This window comes from Miscanthus floridulus, unplaced genomic scaffold, assembly GCF_019320115.1.
Source record: "Miscanthus floridulus cultivar M001 unplaced genomic scaffold, ASM1932011v1 fs_661_2_3, whole genome shotgun sequence".
Classification (NCBI taxonomy): Eukaryota; Viridiplantae; Streptophyta; class Magnoliopsida; order Poales; family Poaceae; genus Miscanthus; species Miscanthus floridulus.
The window spans coordinates 10726-29302 of NW_027097076.1; the positions used below are offsets into that span (position 1 = coordinate 10726).

The following is an 18577-nucleotide window of genomic DNA, read 5'->3' on the forward strand; positions in this document are numbered from 1 at the left end:
TTATGTGTAGATATGAAGTTAATCCTTAGCCATGATTATTAAGTATAATTGCACTAATCAATGTATGCTTTGACTTGTAATTAAGAATGACTTAGGAAGTAGTTTCTCTATTGTATCTACTTAGTCTTGCTATTGCAATTATAAAGAGTACTCTGAGTGTTCATTTATCATTCATTTACATGTCATTTATATATCCTATCTCTTAATTTACCCTTGTTTAGAGTAGAAGGTTAGTTGGTTCATCCATCATAAGTATAAGTTATCAATATATCTCCTTTGTCAGTCCTTCCCTGAGGTAAAAATATGAATAATAACGATACCTAGAATACTCCCAGGTGAAGTGATACAATGGTATATCTGTGCGCTTGCAGAATTCTTTATATATATATATATTCTTTCTAAGTAACCATTAAATACCAAGTGTACTTCTTAGTGCATTACTAGTAGTGATGCTAGGAAGTACCAACACAGAGTTCGGTCCTGTCGGGGTTATGATACCCTAGATATCTCAAGGCACCGATAAGTTAGTCGCTCGGGCGGCCCATGACACCAAAGCTAGCTTGAGCCCAAATGACTAAGGCCCAGCTAAGCTTAGCAGACCAGGCCAATCACTAAGGCTAGGGTCAGCCATGACCCCTCCCTCCTGCCTTAGCTGCATACAACGCAACAGCTCATGACCTCTCACCATCCTGACCCATGTGGGGAACCAGGAGAGAACAAGTCTACCACAACATGCCTACTCTAATAAGAGCAGGCACGCCACACTAACCCCACAAGGACTGAGGGGACAATGGTCTCCTCAATCCGGTCAGACGCCATCCCTATGCCATGTAGCAGAGACAAGACAACAACGCCAAGCGATGATGGCCAGTACGGAGAACCACCGTCCATGTACGGTTTGACGAGATGTATGTACGATCCCACCCACTTCGGGATGGGATCCACGATGATGGCCTTGACTTAGAGGCCATCCAAGCCAACATGGGCCATGACCCTAGAGCTCGGGATCATGGCCACTAACTCCACAAGTAGCAAGATGATTGGCGACCTAGAGCTAGCTACCTACTCTCGTACGACGCCCTCGGACGATCAGGAGGCAATGACGAAGACCACTGACTGAGGCCACATCATGCAGGATAGGTTGGAGAAACACCACCTGTGCCCACAGTATCATCCATGACTAGCACTAGTGGCACCACGTCACTGCCATGCCACGACATGAACACAAGACCATGATGACAGCCACGCTAAGACGTGCATCACAAGATGGCGTTACTTGCAAGCCAAGTTAGCTAGGCTCCCTCCCTCAAGCTCACAACCCCTCAGTCAGGAGAACCTCTTTTCTTGTATGTAACCTGGCCCTAGGATTCTATATAAGGGCAGCCAGGGCCTCCATTCGAGGTGATCCCCTATAATTCTCATCAATGTCCATTCTCATCGGGCTCTCGAAGCTCTACTTTGGGCAGCCCTTCTCCTAGCTTTAGCTCTTCCTACCTCTTCCACTATTCTTGCACCCCCTATTGTAAGAACTTAGAGCATTCAAGCGAGGAACACACACTCAATCATCTCTAAGACTGGACTGTAGGGCTTCAGCCTGAACCAGTATAAATCCTCGTGTCTTTTGGATGCTACCATCGTCTTCCTAGAGTAGCGTGACATTCATATAAATTTACTAGTCTGGTTTACGAAACACCAACATGTCTGATGAGTCTGGTTGCCACCACCGACCAACTAGCGAGCGCTTAGTCAAACATTTGGGCTTTGGACCGGACCCATTGAGCAGCGACCAGTCCTAGAGCAGCCCTGAGTCCGGTGCGATCTAGTAAGCTCCTCAAGCATCAAAAACTGACCGAACTCAGTCTAATCTAGGCGACTGGACTCTCAAAGCAGCTCAGTCGCCTGTGTTTCTCTTAGCAACGACTGGACCCACACTTCACAAATGACCAGACCCAATGGAAGCTAGAGTTCAGTGCGCTCGAAAATCACACTAAGAGGTCCAAGTGACCTTGGACCTCCTAATTCTGCCACTCATCCATGCGCCTATGACCAGGGTCCGATCTAGCCAGCATGCTAGGCCGAGTCCCTAAGTTAGTGACAGGACCCACCTAGCCAGGGTCCGGTTCAACCGTGACTTAGGGTCCGGTCCCTCTTCTCTTTTTCAACTCCAAACACTTCACCCTTGTGCATGTGTGCCAACTCCAAGTATACCAACACATGTGTACGTAAGTTAGCAACATTCCAAGTCAATTCCCAAGGGTGTGTTAGCACATTAGGATCCAATGCACATGCAAACGAGTTGGATCACCTAATGGCACTTGATAACCGCATCAACTATGATTTCTCCCCTCTTCATAGTATGGCTATCTATCCTAAACACACTCACACCCTCTATGGTTTCTTAAGTGCCAAAATAAAAACCTATTTGATACCTTTGTCTTGATCAACACTTGGTTTTTATTTTTCTCTTTCTTGTTTTCCAAGTTGGAGCTTGATCACCATAAACTCATGTCCATCTCCACCTCCATGAACTTCATCACCATGCTCCATCACTTGGTTTGTACCAACCTTGCTCACACGACACTCGTGACAAAGGTTAGTACTTAGGTTTCATCAATTGGCTAAAACCAAACTAGGGCTTTCAAGGATCCCTTGTTGGTTCAGTCCGATTGTTTGTTGAGGTAGAGACCCTTTCTTCACTTTTTTCTGCCTCCTATAGACAATGATGCGAGTGAAGACTTCCCTGGTTGACATTTTATACACTTGTAGGGTTGTGCAGTTGTATTGGTGCATTCAACGTGAAGGTAAATTGACCTCTGTCAATATTTGTTGAATACACAGATCCATTACCCATGTATTGGTACTAATAACAAGGAGCTACAAATCCATACCAATAGGGCCGGCTCTATAGATTTTATGACCCTTGGGCAAGGAAGGTAAGGGCACTTTAGACTAAAATTAGACATCCCTAACGTTCTTACTACTGGTATTAAGCGAATTACTTGAACACGATAGTGTCGAGGAGTTGCTGCATCGCAAGCTATATGATTGATTGCTGAGCTACAATGAGCCACCGACAGCCACGACAGTGACGCGACGCCACGACGAGTGCAATTGTGCAAGTCCGCGAGAGGGGCAGCAGGCGATAAGTGGAGAAGGTGAGAATGCAAAGACCTGGCTGTGACAGCGCAATGTTTCAGCTCCTCATATTCTAATCATGTTTTTTCCATGGGCTTATACATGTGGGTAATGGCCGATGGGCATTGCACCATTTTACCAATATATTCTATACATATACGTAATGCCCCGTTTGGATGTAGATATTGGGACTCAGGAATTGGAATTGGTATTGTGTAGCTATCAATTCCACTGTTTGGATGGCTAAGAATTCAGAATTGGTATTTGAACCCAATACCAATCGTTATTGGCTATATCTGCTCCTCCTCATCTCCAATACCAAGCCAGACCCCTTTGTATTGTGCGGCATTCATCTCCGATGCCCCCTGACACGCCTCGGTGCTTCTTCCCTGGCACCCCCGACGCCCCCCGACGCACGGAGGCCTGACGCGGAGGGCGCCCCTACTGCATAGCTTCTTCCTCGGCACCCTCGACACATATGACACTAACGCAGAGGTCGCCCACGCTGCATCGCTTCTTCCCTGACGCCGGTGTGGCCCTTCTTCTCCATGGCCGGCGTGTCCCTTCTTCTCTATGGCCGGCGCGACCCTTCTTCTCCATGGCGGGCGCGCCCCTTCTCCATGGACGACGCGCCCCTTCTTCTCCATGGTCGGTGTGGCCCTGCTACGGCCCGCCATGATCCGACCTGGCTGGGGTCAAGCTCCCCATGGCCGTGTCTGCCGAGATCCGGTCACCTACCTAGGGTAAAGCTCCTCCATGGCTACATTTGCCGAGATCTGGCTGCCTAACTGGGTCGAGCCCCCCCATGGTCTCGGTTGCCAAGATTCGGTCGCCATGGCTGGGTTCGAGTTTTCCCAGGCCGCGGTTGCTGAGCCCGAGATCCGCCCGCCATGGCCGTGGTTGAGCTCTCCCTACCATGGTCCGCCATGGTGGCCGCTGCCAACCTCCGTCTGCCATGGCCGGTGTCAAGCTTTCCTAGTGTTTCAATTCCATGCTTTTGCATCCAAACAAGAAACGGATTTCGGCTACTTGCTATGATTCCAAAACCCAATTCAATGGTCATCCAAACAATACTATTTGAATTGTGGCCATTTCAATACCATGGCTGCTTTGGTATTGAACCCAATTCAATTTCAGTCCCTCCAATATCTACATCCAAACGGACCCTAAAAGATTTTGGGTCGCCTGGCCCCCGACCATCGCTCTGTCCGCCTAGACTTAGAACCGACCCTGCATGCCAGAAGCTGCTCACATAGGAGAAGATGAGGATCGGCCATGCCATACTCCTGCTGCTCTAGGTGGGCGATCTCGAGAAGGTCAAGAGTGTGCCGCGGGCTGTGGAGAAGGGCAACTCTGCCTTCTGAGGATGAACGCCACCTATGGAGAGAACCATGGGCGATGAGGGAAACCAATGGAGAATGTGAGTGTGTTGTATACTTGTATGCGCGGAGAAGTTGGGGGAGGTGTTTTTAGCTCTTCACCCGTATACTCGCTCTGGTAGAGAATCATGAAGCGAAGAGCTACCAAATAGGCTCCAATGTTATGCATGATTATATTTTAATGAAAGAAAAGTGATTTTTTTATCTCTTTGATTATAGCTAGATGCTTTCCCTTATGTTTATCAGGTTCTAGCACATTATTAGGCTAGGAGAATTGGACCTGTCATTCTATTACGAGTGCTTGAAATATGAATGATTACCGAGTTAAGAATTTTCAGTCAGTATAAAAAGAGAGAAAAATCAAGTAGAAACTACGCCATAGAAATCCAAAATTGGTCCAACAAAGAGAAAATTGAAAGAAAATCGTAAATTCTATGAGATATAAACAAACATGAAAATTGTATGAGGTACAAAGAAAAAATGTTGGTGGCTGAAAAACAAAATATTCTTGTTCTCATATATCTTTAATAATATGTGTTGGTTCTAAAATGACTACAATATTATAAAAGAAACAAATTTTTAAAGCCATGAATATGAAAAAACAAATTATTTACCTAATAAACGAGTCTAAGAATACATCAGACAAAAAACAACAAGTTAAAAAAAATGGATGAAAAAAGAAAACCAAAATTGTAAGGTGAATGAGGCAAGAAAAAAATAAAAGCAAAAAAATATAGGACGAATTCATCAGGGAGCGTAGCCAAGTTCTAATGAGGCTATAATATGAGATAGAAAAACACACCCCACCTTTGCCATGGTCACCACATCATTATGACACAAGGGGATCTACCAATCTGGCAAGCTATGGCAGTCGCCATACCTGCCTGGCGGCAAACACCACACATCCACATGCCCCACTCAGCTCAGCGGCGGAGCCAGGAATTATACATATAGGAAGGTAAGGGCCTGTCAAAAGTTTCGATGTATAAGTTTGAGCATAGCTCATCCATTTGGATTTTTGAGGTGCATCTGTTACCCTTAGAACCTTAATTGTTATTACTAGTTAAGTATACGTTAAGTAAAATGTAAAATATAATAAAATGACGTACACATTTAGTAAATCCTAAAATTTCATTAAATGTTTTCTAATACGGTGAGCAAAAAGTTCCCATAATTCAAAATATTCTATTCTAATTGCATTTTGTGTGGGTTTATATTGTCCAAAAGACAAAAAACATATATGATAAGAACTTTTTATAATATTTTTTAATATAAATATAAATCATTAAATTATGTACTAAGTAAAAAAAATTGTTGTGATGTTATGGGGCCAGCCCCCCTGGCTCCGCCCTACGATGGGTTGATTTCACGGAATGAGCAGAAAAAGCGAAGGCATCCCTGGGTTGCGTGGGCTGCAAGCTCTGCTCTATTATGATTAATTTAGTTTCAGTTAGCACCTGTCACCTGACGTGACGTCGAGTAGCATGTATGTCGTTATGATTTGCGTGTCAATAACTTTAACTTGATTTATAAAAAATACGTGCAACATTTCTATCTCTAAATAAATTTATTAAAAAACTAGATTCAAATATCTATCCAATGATACTAATTATGTATCATAAATATTAATATTTTTTAATATATATTTAATTAAAGTTATTTCTCGGAAAGCGAAAACGACAGACATTTAGGGACGGAGAGATTTATATTTTTTTTGTCTTGGCTAGTCGGCTGCTAAACTGCTCCAAAAATTACGGTTCCTACGTTTTTCTTATAAAATTAAACTGATTCATGTGAAATTCCTACAACATTCCCGCGTTCCAGGCCCGTAGGCTTTATGTGAAATAAAGCAGGCCTCACTTTCTAGGGTAAGTATCCAGATATTTATATAGTATTGTTCTTATTATTATGTTGTGTTTTGTCTTGTGTACATATAAGCTTGTTTCATTGAAAAAATAATATTGATACACAGTTGGACTTTTAGTCCTGAATCCGCCAATAATTATGAGAACATCACTCTTAAATAAAAACACTTAAAATTATCATTGTATTTTGTTCCTGTTGCAACACGTGTTGTAGCATTATTTGTTCATGTTGTATTGCAACGACACGAAAGTGATCTTAGTAAAAAACAATGTGGTTAGCTTATACGTGGATCGAAACCTGACTCGGCGGCTCCCGTGTTTGCTAGCGCCAGTGCGCGACAACGGCTAACATAACAGGTGTCCCTCGGCTAGGGCGGGAGAGGTGGCACCATGGGCCGTGGCACGCCGCACGCCCGCACCGGATGTCCTGGACATGAGGTCGCATCTCAGGAAAATGGAAGCAAGCACTCATACGATCTGTCATGTGGGGCCTAGAAACACACACCACGCAGGAGCTCGTCGTCCGGCTCGCCTGCGCTGCCACCTTTGCGTGCTCGGGGATAAAGCGGAGGACCTCGTGGCGTCCACTCTCCCGACGCCGTACGGCGGAGTGCCTCATCAACCCCGTCAACCCGCGCGAGTGAGCGCCGGTGCTGCTGCCCACCAAATAACACTCGCGCCACGCGGCGGTCTATCCATGTATGCCGACGTGCCGTGTGCCCCCCATGTTGTTAGAGGTCAGAACCAATTCGTTAAGCACGTTTTGCAATATTTTACTCACACACGTCTACCTAACTACAATATTCCAATCTGCAATTAACAACTCTAATTGCGTTTTGCTATTCATTCAGCAGATCCAGCTGTGGACTCTCTCGTGCGGGCTGCACGATCGAGCCACTTCCTAACCGCCACGTCCCCGAAGAGCGCCACCGATAATCCCGACGGCTTACGTAAATCGCGGGCCCAGGCAAAGATCCGTAGATACCCCCGACGCGCGAGGGCATTCCGGGCATTAGCCGCGCCGCCTGCTTGTTCTAGCGATCTCCTCCGCCTCCCTACTCCTCCCCTTTCTCCTCGACTCGTCCAAGACAAAAAAACCGCCTGCCCTGCCTGTGGGCTGTCTGCTGTGTTGCTAGCCCAGTCCTCTCTCTCCTCGCTCACGCGGCACGCCGAGCAAGGGGACCGACAGCCGGAGCGCTTCTCAGCCCCTCCGCACCTTCGGGTCTCGCGGTGGCGGCGCCGGCGGGCGCTGCCGATCGCCGGCGGCGGCCGAGATGTTGGAGGACCAGGTCGCCTTCCTGCTGCAGAAGTACCTCGGCAACTACGTCCGGGGGCTCAGCAAGGAGGCGCTGAAGATCAGCGTCTGGAGAGGTCAGTCAGGACGCCTCGCCGCCACTTCCCTTCTTATCTGCCCGTCGCTGCTGCTTTGATTAATCCGACTCCTGCTGTGATCACACTGGCAGTTTGGGGGTTAGTTTGACATATTTTATCTTAAAATTTGCTGCATCATGCGTGCTTATTAGTAGCAGTGTTAGTGCTCTACGTGGTGGTTGCATTGGATGGGGGCTAACGACAACAATTTGAGCTAGTTATGTCAGGGGCAGAAGTTGGATTGGTGAATTTGATGAATCTGCGACTCTCCAGTGTTGGTCCCTCTGTGATTGCAGAACTGTTTTAGCTGCTTGTTCCTAAGAGGTTCTAGTTTCAGTGCTCAGAGAATTGTGGAGCTGACTTGGTGACACATTGTTGTGGGCATTCAGGTGTGAGACTGCATGCTTGTATCTGAGCCTTTTTACCAAGATGTCATCAACCACGAAGCATGTCTTCAAGCAACCCAGCGTTTTGTAAAACTGGCTTGGAAACTGGGAGATGAAACTCCCCACTAAGACTGGCCTAAATTAGCAAATTTGTTGGATGGGCCATAAATGGCTTCCCAACCTTAATTGATAAAAACAAATACAGGAATGTTGGTAGCAGTATTTTCAATTGGTATTTTGGAGGAATTCACATAGCAAGTGATTGCAGGGGTGTATGTGAGTGCCTAGTTTTTGTCAGACATCTACATCAGTTGTTGGATGTTAGATCGCAAGTTCATTTGGAAATTAAGGTGGCATGTGGCTTTGACATTTGGTGAGAGCATAGCAGGAATCTGTTGTAATGATAGTCTTGTCATGAGAAGTGTATGAGATGATGGTAGGCATCAGATGGCTTTTGTGTCAGTGGCCTCAGGGCATGAGTAAGGGAGCTCAGGTCATGTGCAGCACAATTCTGGGTATTTGATGAAACTAACGTTGGTTTCATGATGACATCGAAATGCAATGTGGTCCATGGCATTTAGTGAAGTTATTAGCTGGAGCTTGAAGATATCCACATTCATGTGTGCACATGCACGAGGGGATCAGGGGGGACACAATTTTCTTGCCCCAGCTATTGACCATTTTTTAATCATTGACATGTCTTCTATTACCTAATGATGTTCTGTTTTCTGAAAAATTGTTTCAGGTGATGTAGAGCTCACAAACATGCAACTGAAGCCAGAAGCGCTCAATTCATTGAAATTACCTGTTAGAGTCAAAGCTGGTTTTCTTGGTTCCGTGAAGCTCAAGGTTTGGAGTAGTACTTTCTTTGGTTTAGTACATATAGTCATATACTGAATTTGTTTTCTGTAATACGGAGGAATGGGTTCAAGGATGTTTGTGTCAATGATTGTTAGGTTCCATGGAGCAGGTTGGGACAAGAGCCAGTTTTGGTTTATCTTGATCGAATTTTTATACTAGCTGAACCAGCAACACAAGTTGAAGGTTGCAGCGAGGATGCTGTCCAGGAAGCAAAAAGAAGTCGAGTTAGGGTAATAAACTTCTGATGACAGCTAAGTGATTTTTGCAATTAATGTTGGATCCATGCACATACTGATTTTTTGGTTTACACAGGAAATGGAGATCAAATTATTGGAGCGCCAACAGCAACTGAAATCTGAACTAGTATGTGCCAGTACTGTTTCTATGTGTAGTTGGGATAGTCAATCTTCCCTATATTTTTTACCTGCTGTCGTGTGGTTTAGATCTGACCATCTTAGATACTTTTTTCATTTCTCACTGCGATTTTCCTTTTTTGTGGAAGAATTCATCATGGCTTGGGTCTTTCGTTGGCACTGTAATTGGAAATATCAAGTTATCCATTGGCAATATTCATATCAGATACGAAGACGTAGAGAGGTAATTCAGTTCTGCTCAATGGTTTATCCTTCGGGCTGCACATTTTTAAGGAGTATAAGAACACTGTGACCTGTTTCCTGTAGCAATCCTGGCCACCCTTTCGCAGCAGGTCTGGTACTTTCAAAGCTTTCAGCAGTTACAGTGGACGACTTTGGCAAGGAGACTTTTGCCACAGGTGGTGATTTGGATCGAGTGAAAAAGGTACATTGTTCCTGCATTTTGTTTCCACGGTTAGTTTGATATTACTCATGGCTGCTGTCAACTTCTGGGAGTCCAGTTCTGTTTTTTGTGATCCACGTAGAAAGGAAAGTGAGTACATGAGGAAATACCAATTTCTCCAAGAAATGGTGATTGTTTGTTCTTTTTTGTAGCCGAATATTAGGCTCCAAAGTAAAAACAACAACAACAATAGTTCACTTTTTTTTTCTAATTTTGGTGGTCGATTAATTTGATGTAAAGCTTTTTTGACCTAGTAGTGAATTCTGTTCGCCTCAGCAGTGAATACATTGAGCATTTGGCACATTTGGTGTGCTTATTTGTTTTAGTTTGACTTTTTTTTTAACTTTTGACCAACTTGCATTACTTCATTAACTTACTTGGCATTTTGCAGTCTGTTGAACTTGAGAGTCTTGCGGTGTATTTTGACTCTGATAGCAGTCCCTGGATTGTGGATAAACCCTGGGAGGATTTACTTCCATCAGAGTGGAGTCAGGTACTCCTTGTGTTTGTGCACAAATAAATACCTGAGCTTGAGAGTATAAATTTGCTTGGAGACAGTTGTCTTTGGCAATATCTACCAGAAAAAAACATGTGGTAGAATGTTGATAGACGTGGTGCTGTAGTGAGGTTCTGGTGGGGTCTGTTATTCTTCCGTTGCTTGCATCCAGCAACCTGACAAATCTTTATTGGTTCGTAAAATGCATTTCAGGTTTTTGAGTTTCAGGAGCAGGATGGTTCCAGATCTGCTTCAAAAAAGCATGCCTACATTTTACAACCTGTGTCTGGCAAAGCAAAATATACAAAGATACAACTTACTGAGGCAAAGAAAACAGGACAAGCATTGCAAAATGCTGCAGTTGATTTGGATGATGTTACTCTGTCGTTGTCAAAGGTTTGTACTCTTTTTTTCTCTCTCAGTTTTGTCAAAAGCACTGTGAAAAATAATACCTTTTCCCTCGAACCAGGATGGCTACAGGGACATGTTGAAGATGGCTGATAATTTCTCTACTTTTAATCAACGGCTGAGATATGCTCATCTCCGACCATCTTTACCAGTAAAATCGGATCCACGAGCTTGGTGGAAATATGCATACAAGGTGATGACTCAGGAAATGAAGAAAGCAAGGTATGTATATCTGCACATTCTTCTCTGACTTCCAATTCATATATAGATTCCATGCATTATTTACTGGCATTAAAAGGTGCTCAGTTTTTTTTTTAATTTTCTGGTTTCATTATCCTCTAGCATAGTTTGGGCGACCTTTTTTTTTTAATGTCAGTTTGGGCTACTTATACATATAGATTGGATGAATGGTTGTTATGTTTGCTTTAGCATTTAGCCTATAATAAATCCAATGCACATCCCAATATTTGGTTTAATCATGCTGTGGGATATTTGCTTGTCTTCTTTCTTTATCCGGGTGGAGCCATTAATTTTCTTTGTAGTACTGTACCACATGTGACATGTCAGTAGTGTTTATGTAAGAAAAAAGAAAGCAGTTGAGCAGAGGACTCAACCATTCGCCTGGCAACTGATTCAAGGCTTTCTTGTGTATCTCTTCGTGTGTGTTCAAGTAGTATCACTAATATTTCGTTTGACAGTGTTTCCTTTAACTTTAATATCATCAAATATGTCCTCATTTCATGTGCCTTTATGTCAATACAATCTTTGTTGATTCTTTCATGGTGATGTATCTAACTTATGGATGCAGTGGGAGTCTTTCTTGGGAGCAATTATTGAGAAATGCAAGACTTCGGAAGGCATATGTATCTTTATATGCATCCCTCTTGAAATCTGACATGAGTCGACTGGTTGTTGATGACGATGAGGAGATTAAGAGGATGGACCGTGAACTTGATATGGAGGTTATTCTACAGTGGAGGTGATGTGCTTCTATTTTTGTCCTCAGTACATCAGTACATCTCCATGGGGATTATTCCTAAAAGAGTGTGATGTAGAGTTTGGGGAGGTTGCCAAAATTTTGCCTTCTGAGCATACAGGGTGCCTTTAGGTCTGCAAAAGAAGTTCACCTTATTGCACTGTTTTTTCCCGCTTGCTCAGCTGCCCTTTCCCATGAAAGACAGTGAACGTGCACTACAGTGACATTGGTTCAGCCTTTGAAATTACTATGACTTCTCTGCACCCCCGCCCCCACCTTCAGCCTGACATTCGCTCTGCACACTTTCTTTCCTAACAAACAACGGTGATATGTACACTTATTTCTCGTAAACTGCATGTTCACCTTGTATCCAATCTGCACTCTTGTCTCTTCTCACAACTATTTCCACTTTATGAAATATTATTTTGCATGCAACTGTGACAGAAGATCTCTGATTCTTGAATAGGTCATCCTTGTTTTTTTACTCAAATAGAAGAAGATCTGTGTATCATTGCATTAGGCCATCCTTGCTTTTGAGCTTTTATTTTTGGAGCTCTACATGTATAACATTGTATAGTTAGTCCCTTGAACAGTGCATGTCCTTGATTCTTCACTTCCCGAATGCACATGCACATTGAACAACCTGCTATGCATCTTATCTTCATCCTTGATTCTTGTCACAATAATTGGCAAATGGACAAACATCCATGCAGCAGTTTGGATGAATTTTGTATGTAATTCGAGATTCATGTGCATACACCCTATCATTTATGCCGATGATGAGTGCAGTTACCTTTATTTGATACATACAATCTTCTTATTTTGTGTAGGATGCTAGCTCACAAGTTTGTAGAACAGTCGGTGGAAACATATCAGTATGCTCAACAAAATAAGCAGCAGTCCTGGTGGTCATTTGGATGGTTGATTTCTGGCCTATAAAACCCTATTGTTTCTATATTGTTAAATATGCAGCAATTAATCTGTCTTCATATAGGACTGGCTCTTCAAAGGATGAGGAAGATTCAAAGAGTTTTACTGCTGAAGATTGGGAAAGACTAAATCAGATTATTGGGTACAAAGAAACCAATGAGTATATCCCTGATCAACAGGATATGAAACTGATGCAATTTGATTTTGAAATACGTATGAAACATAATGCATCAAAGCTTACCATTGATGATTCGGAGTGCCTTGCTGATCTCTCGTGTCAAGATTTCTGCTGCAACTTGAAAATGTATCCGGAGGCAAAAATATTTGATCTGAAGCTGGGTTCCTACAGGCTTTTATCTCCATATGGCCTGCTTGCTGAGGTTTCTGTGTCTGTTCAATTTGCATTTTACACTTAGTAACTATGGTAGCCACTCACACGATTCCGTGTTCTGTATGTTCTAGAGTGCAAGTGTCGTTGATTCTTTTGTCGGCATCTTCTCCTACAAACCTTTTGATGAGCAACTAGACTGGAGTTTCACAGCTAAAGCTTCTCCTTGTTATATAACTGTAAGCTGCTATCCTCATTATACCTTAGTGTGCATGCATTTGCTCTACTATTTCACTATTTGAGTTTTTGTTCTTATAGTATTTAAAGGATTCAATCGATCAAATTGTTGGCTTCTTCAAGAGTAGCCCTACCATTAGCCAGAACTTGGCACTAGAGACTGCTGCTGCTGTACAGGTATCTATGAGTAAAATCGATTTGAGGCAAGACTGTTTCATGTGATCAGATGATTGATTGATCATTCTGTGTTGCTTTGTGAAGATGACACTAGATGAAGTGAAACGGACTGCTCAACAGCAAATGACTCGGGTGCTAAAAGATCAGTCCAGGTTAGTGTATTTTTTTTCTCCATTTTCATATTCTGAAAAAAAAAATTCATGTGGGTTTTCCACCATTCTCTATATGAGGACAGAATGGTACTGTAAAAAAAATTCCAAGAAGCCCTAGCTTTCAATGGTACAACCTGGACATTATTAGCTTCCTTTGACTAATATTTTTTATTTTGGTAAAAAAAACGAAATAAAAAAAAGCAACCACAGTTTAGTACTTAGTTACAGCCTATGCAGAATATTTAACTGGAAGGGGGGTAAATATTTTACTAGAATTTCAACCTCAAAAGGAATTTGAAAAATGGGATTGTGGTTTCCCCTGAAATAAGGATTATTGTCACTTTGTCTATACCATAAAATTTATGCTGATGTTGTTGGTTTGTATTTCAGTTACTTTAGATATCTACATCATTGCTTCTATGCTAAAGCTACACTAAAGAATTAGCTATATTTTCTTTTGTCAACCCCTTCTTCGACGTCGACTAATGCGTAACATAACCCCTATTAGGTTTTCACTGAACATGGATATTGCTGCTCCAAAAATTACCGTTCCTACCAAGTTCCGACCAGATGATGTACATGAGACTAAGCTTTTGCTTGACCTTGGAAATTTAGTTCTTCGGACAGAGGTTGTGTCTTCTATTTGCAAGTAACATTTATATCTTAAGTGTTTGGTTTGTATGCTACTAACGTCACTTTGTTTCTTCAGGAAATATGGGATGCCTATACTTCAGAAGAGCAGGATATGTATCTAAACTTCAATTTGGTGCTTAGTGATGTCTCTGCATTTCTGGTGGATGGTGATTACCATTGGAATGAAACATCTGATGAAACAAACTTGTTGCCGGTAATTGACAAGTGCGGGATTGCTTTGAAGCTTCAGCAGGTAAACAATACTCCACCCACACCTTTTTTTTTTTTTTTTTTTTTTTTTGGGGGGGGGGGGGGGGGGGGGGGGGGGGGGGGGGGACTATTAAATGTTATCATCATGATGGTCACTGTTCCATCTTTGGACAGATCCAGTTAGAAAGTCCTCTCTATCCTTCCACAAGACTGGCGATACGGGTGCCTTCCCTAGGATTTCATTTCTCTCCTGCACGCTATCATCGTTTAATGGAAATTTTTAAAAATTTTCAAGATGGTGCTAGTGACAATAGCAGTTCAGATCATGAACACTTGTGGGATCATGCTGACTTTGAAGGGTCGTCATCTCTTCTCACATGGAAGGTTTACATTCTTTTATAATTCTACTCACTAATGTTCAATCATTTTGGAATTACGTTCTTTCTCTAAATCATTTTCATGACCTACTGTTAGGGGGTTGGAAACCGGGAAGCTGCTTGGCAACACAGATATTTGCGTCTAGTGGGTCCATTTCTCTATGTATTTGAAAATTCAATGTCTACAACATACAAGCAATGGTTCAGGTTATGCACTTTCCTATAGTTCTGAATCCTATGTTACTGTCAAGTTTGGAGCTTATACTGTCATGTTCCGCGCCTAGAATAGACTGCTTGGCCATATGTGTACAAAGATCTGGCACCACTGTAGCTTTTGCCGGGATAGGGACAGTAGGTGTGGAGTGCTTGAGGTCCAAGGAAGGCCCAGCAGAGGAAGAGCTGAGGGTGTGGCACATTCATTCTGGATGGCCAGTCCACCATTTGAAACTTGAATCTCACTCCTGGGGTGCCTCGTTGGAGCTGCACCTCAGCGGAGTAATTTCATGTGATTATATGAATGGTTTGTGTTTATTTTTTGCATTTTTATGTGCCGGGACACTTGTTTTAACACCTTTGTGTTGAGTTGCAGTTTACGTGGGAAACAAGTTCATCAGGTACCTACTGAGCTTACAAATGGTGTGCAGAACATCCTGGCGCTGCATGATTCTGGCCAAGTTAATCCCAAGGAACGGTCTAGTGGCACTTCATAACATTCTGTTCTACTTCAGATCCCCTGACATAATTGATTATCTCAATAAACTTTATTCTTTTACAGATTCTGGAAGACACTGGTGCTTTAATTTTGTTGTTTGATAATGACGAGGCACGAAAGATATGGCAGAGCCGTTTACAGGGTGCTATATACCGTGCATCGGTACTCCTTGTTTTGTTTTTCTTTTTGGTCAAATTTTCATTACATATCTATCTTCTGTTGGCATCCATAGAATTATTAGCCTGCTTTTAGGGTTCTGCTGCAATTTCAAGCTTCCCTGGAGTTGCTCTCCCATCAGAGGCCCACTCATTCAAAGGCAGCTTTCCCGATGTTGCTGACACAGAGAAATTATTTGTTGCTGGCATTCTTGATGAGTTAAAGATATGTTTTTCATGTGGCTATGAGGTATTTCTTTCTCGCCTAATTTTTTTCGTAACCTTGATTCAGTGTTTTTGATGCAACTCATGCTTCTGTAGAGTAACCACAAACTAAAAAAAGTTCTGCTAGCTAAGGAGAGCAGCCTGTTTGAATTTCGGGCAGTTGGTGGTCAGGTATCGAACTTTTCTTTTGTGTGGTCCTTGCTTTGTGACTCTTATTAATATATGTTTTTTTTTCTTTTGGAATAAACAGGTTGAACTCTCAATGAAAGGTGGCAATTTACTGATAGGAACTATTTTGGGGTCACTAGAAATTGAAGACCAGTTTTACTACCCAGGGAGTCCTGTGCCAAGGTTCTTGGCAAAGTCTTATATCAATAGCATGCAAACCCAAGAACTCCCATCTCCTAGTCGAAAGAACAGTTCAGGACCTAGAGGCACCCAATTGAAGAAACATGACAGTGAGGAAAACTTTTTTGAGGCATCAGATGATTTTGATGAATTTGAAACACCTATGCATCGAGAGAGGACTATATCAGACTATTTTAGCACCCAGAACTTTTTGCCTACCAGTGTTCCTTCCCTACAGCCGCCAACATTTAATCGAATTCCTGATTTGATACCAGACACTGAACTTCAAACTGGGGGATTCACATTGGATGATAGTGGCACTTTCGATAGTTTTGTGAAAGCTCAGATAGTGATTTATGATCAACATTCCCCCCAGTACAACAGCTTGGACAACAGGGTAAATATCTCAAAAATCTCATCTCATTACATAATTGTAGAAGGTAGAGAATCACCACACTCACGATGTGGGTGGGGAGCCTTTCATATATATAGCCAATAGGCATACATGGAAGTCACATACATGGGAAGCTATTTCCTGTACAAGGAAACTATCCTAGGCTATACATGGCAGCTAGCCTATCTAGGGAAAAACCAATCAATCGCTAATTGATCTAGATATATACATATCCTAATACCCGCCCGCAGTCGTAGCGGAAGCATCACGGACGCATAGACTGGTCCGAAAATCAGTGAAGAGCTGGACGGGCAGACCCTTGGTCATGATATCTGCGAACTGATGTGCAGATGGGACATGGAGAACACGGAACTGTCCCAGAGCGACCTTTTCACGGACGAAGTGGATGTCGATCTCGATGTGCTTCGTGCGGCGGTGGTGGACGGGGTTGGCAGCCATGTAGACGGCGCTCACATTGTCACAGTAGACAACCGTCGCAAGCGGGATGGAGATGTGGAGCTCCTGTAAAAGCTGACGCAGCCAGCAGCACTCGGCAACAACATGGGCCACTGCTCGGTACTCTGCTTCGGCACTGGAGCGAGACACGGTCGTCTGACGCTTGGAAGACCAGGACACCAGGTTGTCACCGAGGTAGACGCAGAAGCCAGAGGTAGAACGGCGCGTGTCTGGGCAGCCAGCCCAGTCGGCGTCGGAGTAGGCTGTGAGCTGGTCAACGGCACCGGAGCCCAAGTGCAGACCGGCGGACAGAGACCCCTTGACGTATCGTAGGATACGCTTGATCAGCGCAAGGTGTGGCTCGCGGGGGTCGTGCATGAAGAGGCAGACCTGCTGGACAGCATAAGCCAGGTCCGGCCTTGTCAGAGTGAGGTACTGGAGCGCACCCGCAAGGCTCCTGTACTCCGAGGGATTGGCAATTGGGGCGCCCTCTGAGGCGGACAGCTTGGTCCGGGCATCCACAGGAGTAGCTGTCGGATGGCATTCAGCCATGCCAGCACGCTGGAGGAGATCAGCAGCGTACTGCCGCTGGGAGAGGAACAGCCCGCTGCTGTCCCGCGTCACCGAGATGCCGAGGAAGTGGTGTAAGTCGCCGAGGTCCGTCATGGCGAACTCCGAGTGAAGGCGTGAAGTGACATGCTGGAGAAGGGCCGGTGACGACGCGGTGACGATGATGTCATCAACGTAGAGGAGGAGGTAGGCCATGTTGTCGCCAGCCTTGTAGACGAACAGGGAGGCATCCGACTTGGAGGTGGTGAAGCCGATGCTGCAGATGAAGTTGGAGAAGCACTGGTTCCAAGCACGCGGCGCCTGCTTAAGTCCATACAAGGACTTTTGCAGCAAACAGACAGAGTTAGGAGCAGCGGGGTCGACGAAGCCTTTCGGCTGCTCGCAGTAGACCGTCTCCTTGAGGTTGCCGTGGAGGAAGGCATTCTTCACGTCGAGCTAGCGTATGGGCCAATCTCGCGACGCGGAGATGCTGAGGACGGTGCGGATCGTGGCCGGCTTGACGACGGGGCGGAATGTCTCGTCGTAGTCAACACCGGCCTCCTGGGAGAACCCGCGGACGACCCAGCGTGCCTTGTGCCGGGCGAGGGAGCCGTCGGAATGGAGCTTGTGCTTGAACAGCCACTTGCCAGTGATGATGTTCGCACCAGGCGGCCGAGGTACGAGGCGCCAAGTGCCGTTGTCGATCAGCGCCTTGTACTCTTCCGCCATCGCAGCGCGCCAATTGGGATCGGCGAGTGCACTGCGATAGTTCACCGGGACTAGCGAGGCGACGGAGGCAGAGAAGCCGTAGCGCTGGACGGTGCGGAGGCTGCCGGTCTGTGAGCGTGTCACAGGCCGGGCCACTGGTACTGCGGGTAGCACGGCTGGTGGCGCTGCCGGTGCTGCAGCCGCTGTTGGCACAGTAGCAGGGGCCACGGAGGCAGCCGCAGGAGCCACCGGCTCGGTGGCCGGCGCTGCAGGAGTCCGGGCACGGCGAGTGT

At 44.5% G+C, this 18577-nt stretch overlaps 2 protein-coding genes across 2 annotated transcripts; one reads left to right on the forward strand and one right to left on the reverse strand.

The window, feature by feature from the left end:
* Positions 1-7417: 7417 nt before the first annotated feature.
* Positions 7418-16676, forward strand: LOC136532580 (intermembrane lipid transfer protein VPS13-like). Its single transcript, XM_066525172.1, has 24 exons — positions 7418-7750; positions 8882-8985; positions 9093-9227; positions 9310-9360; positions 9500-9594; positions 9678-9795; positions 10205-10306; positions 10523-10705; positions 10779-10939; positions 11526-11696; positions 12524-12613; positions 12688-13003; positions 13086-13190; positions 13270-13365; positions 13450-13517; positions 14026-14146; positions 14227-14403; positions 14535-14744; positions 14835-14944; positions 15327-15421; positions 15511-15611; positions 15702-15854; positions 15926-16000; positions 16080-16676. Exons 1-24 carry the CDS (start codon positions 7654-7656, stop codon positions 16674-16676), a joined length of 3531 nt encoding a protein of 1176 aa, XP_066381269.1. The 5' UTR covers positions 7418-7653.
* Positions 16677-16805: 129 nt separating this feature from the next.
* LOC136532578 (uncharacterized mitochondrial protein AtMg00810-like) lies at positions 16806-17792 on the reverse strand. The gene has a single exon (XM_066525171.1). The coding sequence runs from the start codon at positions 17790-17792 to the stop codon at positions 16806-16808; it is 987 nt and encodes a 328-aa protein (XP_066381268.1).
* Positions 17793-18577: the final 785 nt, after the last annotated feature.

Bases quoted from the DNA above. Each gene is read 5' to 3' on its own strand.
- LOC136532580 (XM_066525172.1), top strand. From the start codon at position 7,654: ATGTTGGAGGACCAGGTCGCCTTCCTGCTGCAGAAGTACCTCGGCAAC. The intron at 10,307-10,522 runs GTACTCCTTGTG...AATGCATTTCAG, and splicing joins TTCCATCAGAGTGGAGTCAG to GTTTTTGAGTTTCAGGAGCA. The intron at 14,745-14,834 runs GTTTACATTCTT...ACCTACTGTTAG, and splicing joins CATCTCTTCTCACATGGAAG to GGGGTTGGAAACCGGGAAGC.
- LOC136532578 (XM_066525171.1), bottom strand. From the start codon at position 17,792: ATGGCCTACCTCCTCCTCTACGTTGATGACATCATCGTCACCGCGTCG.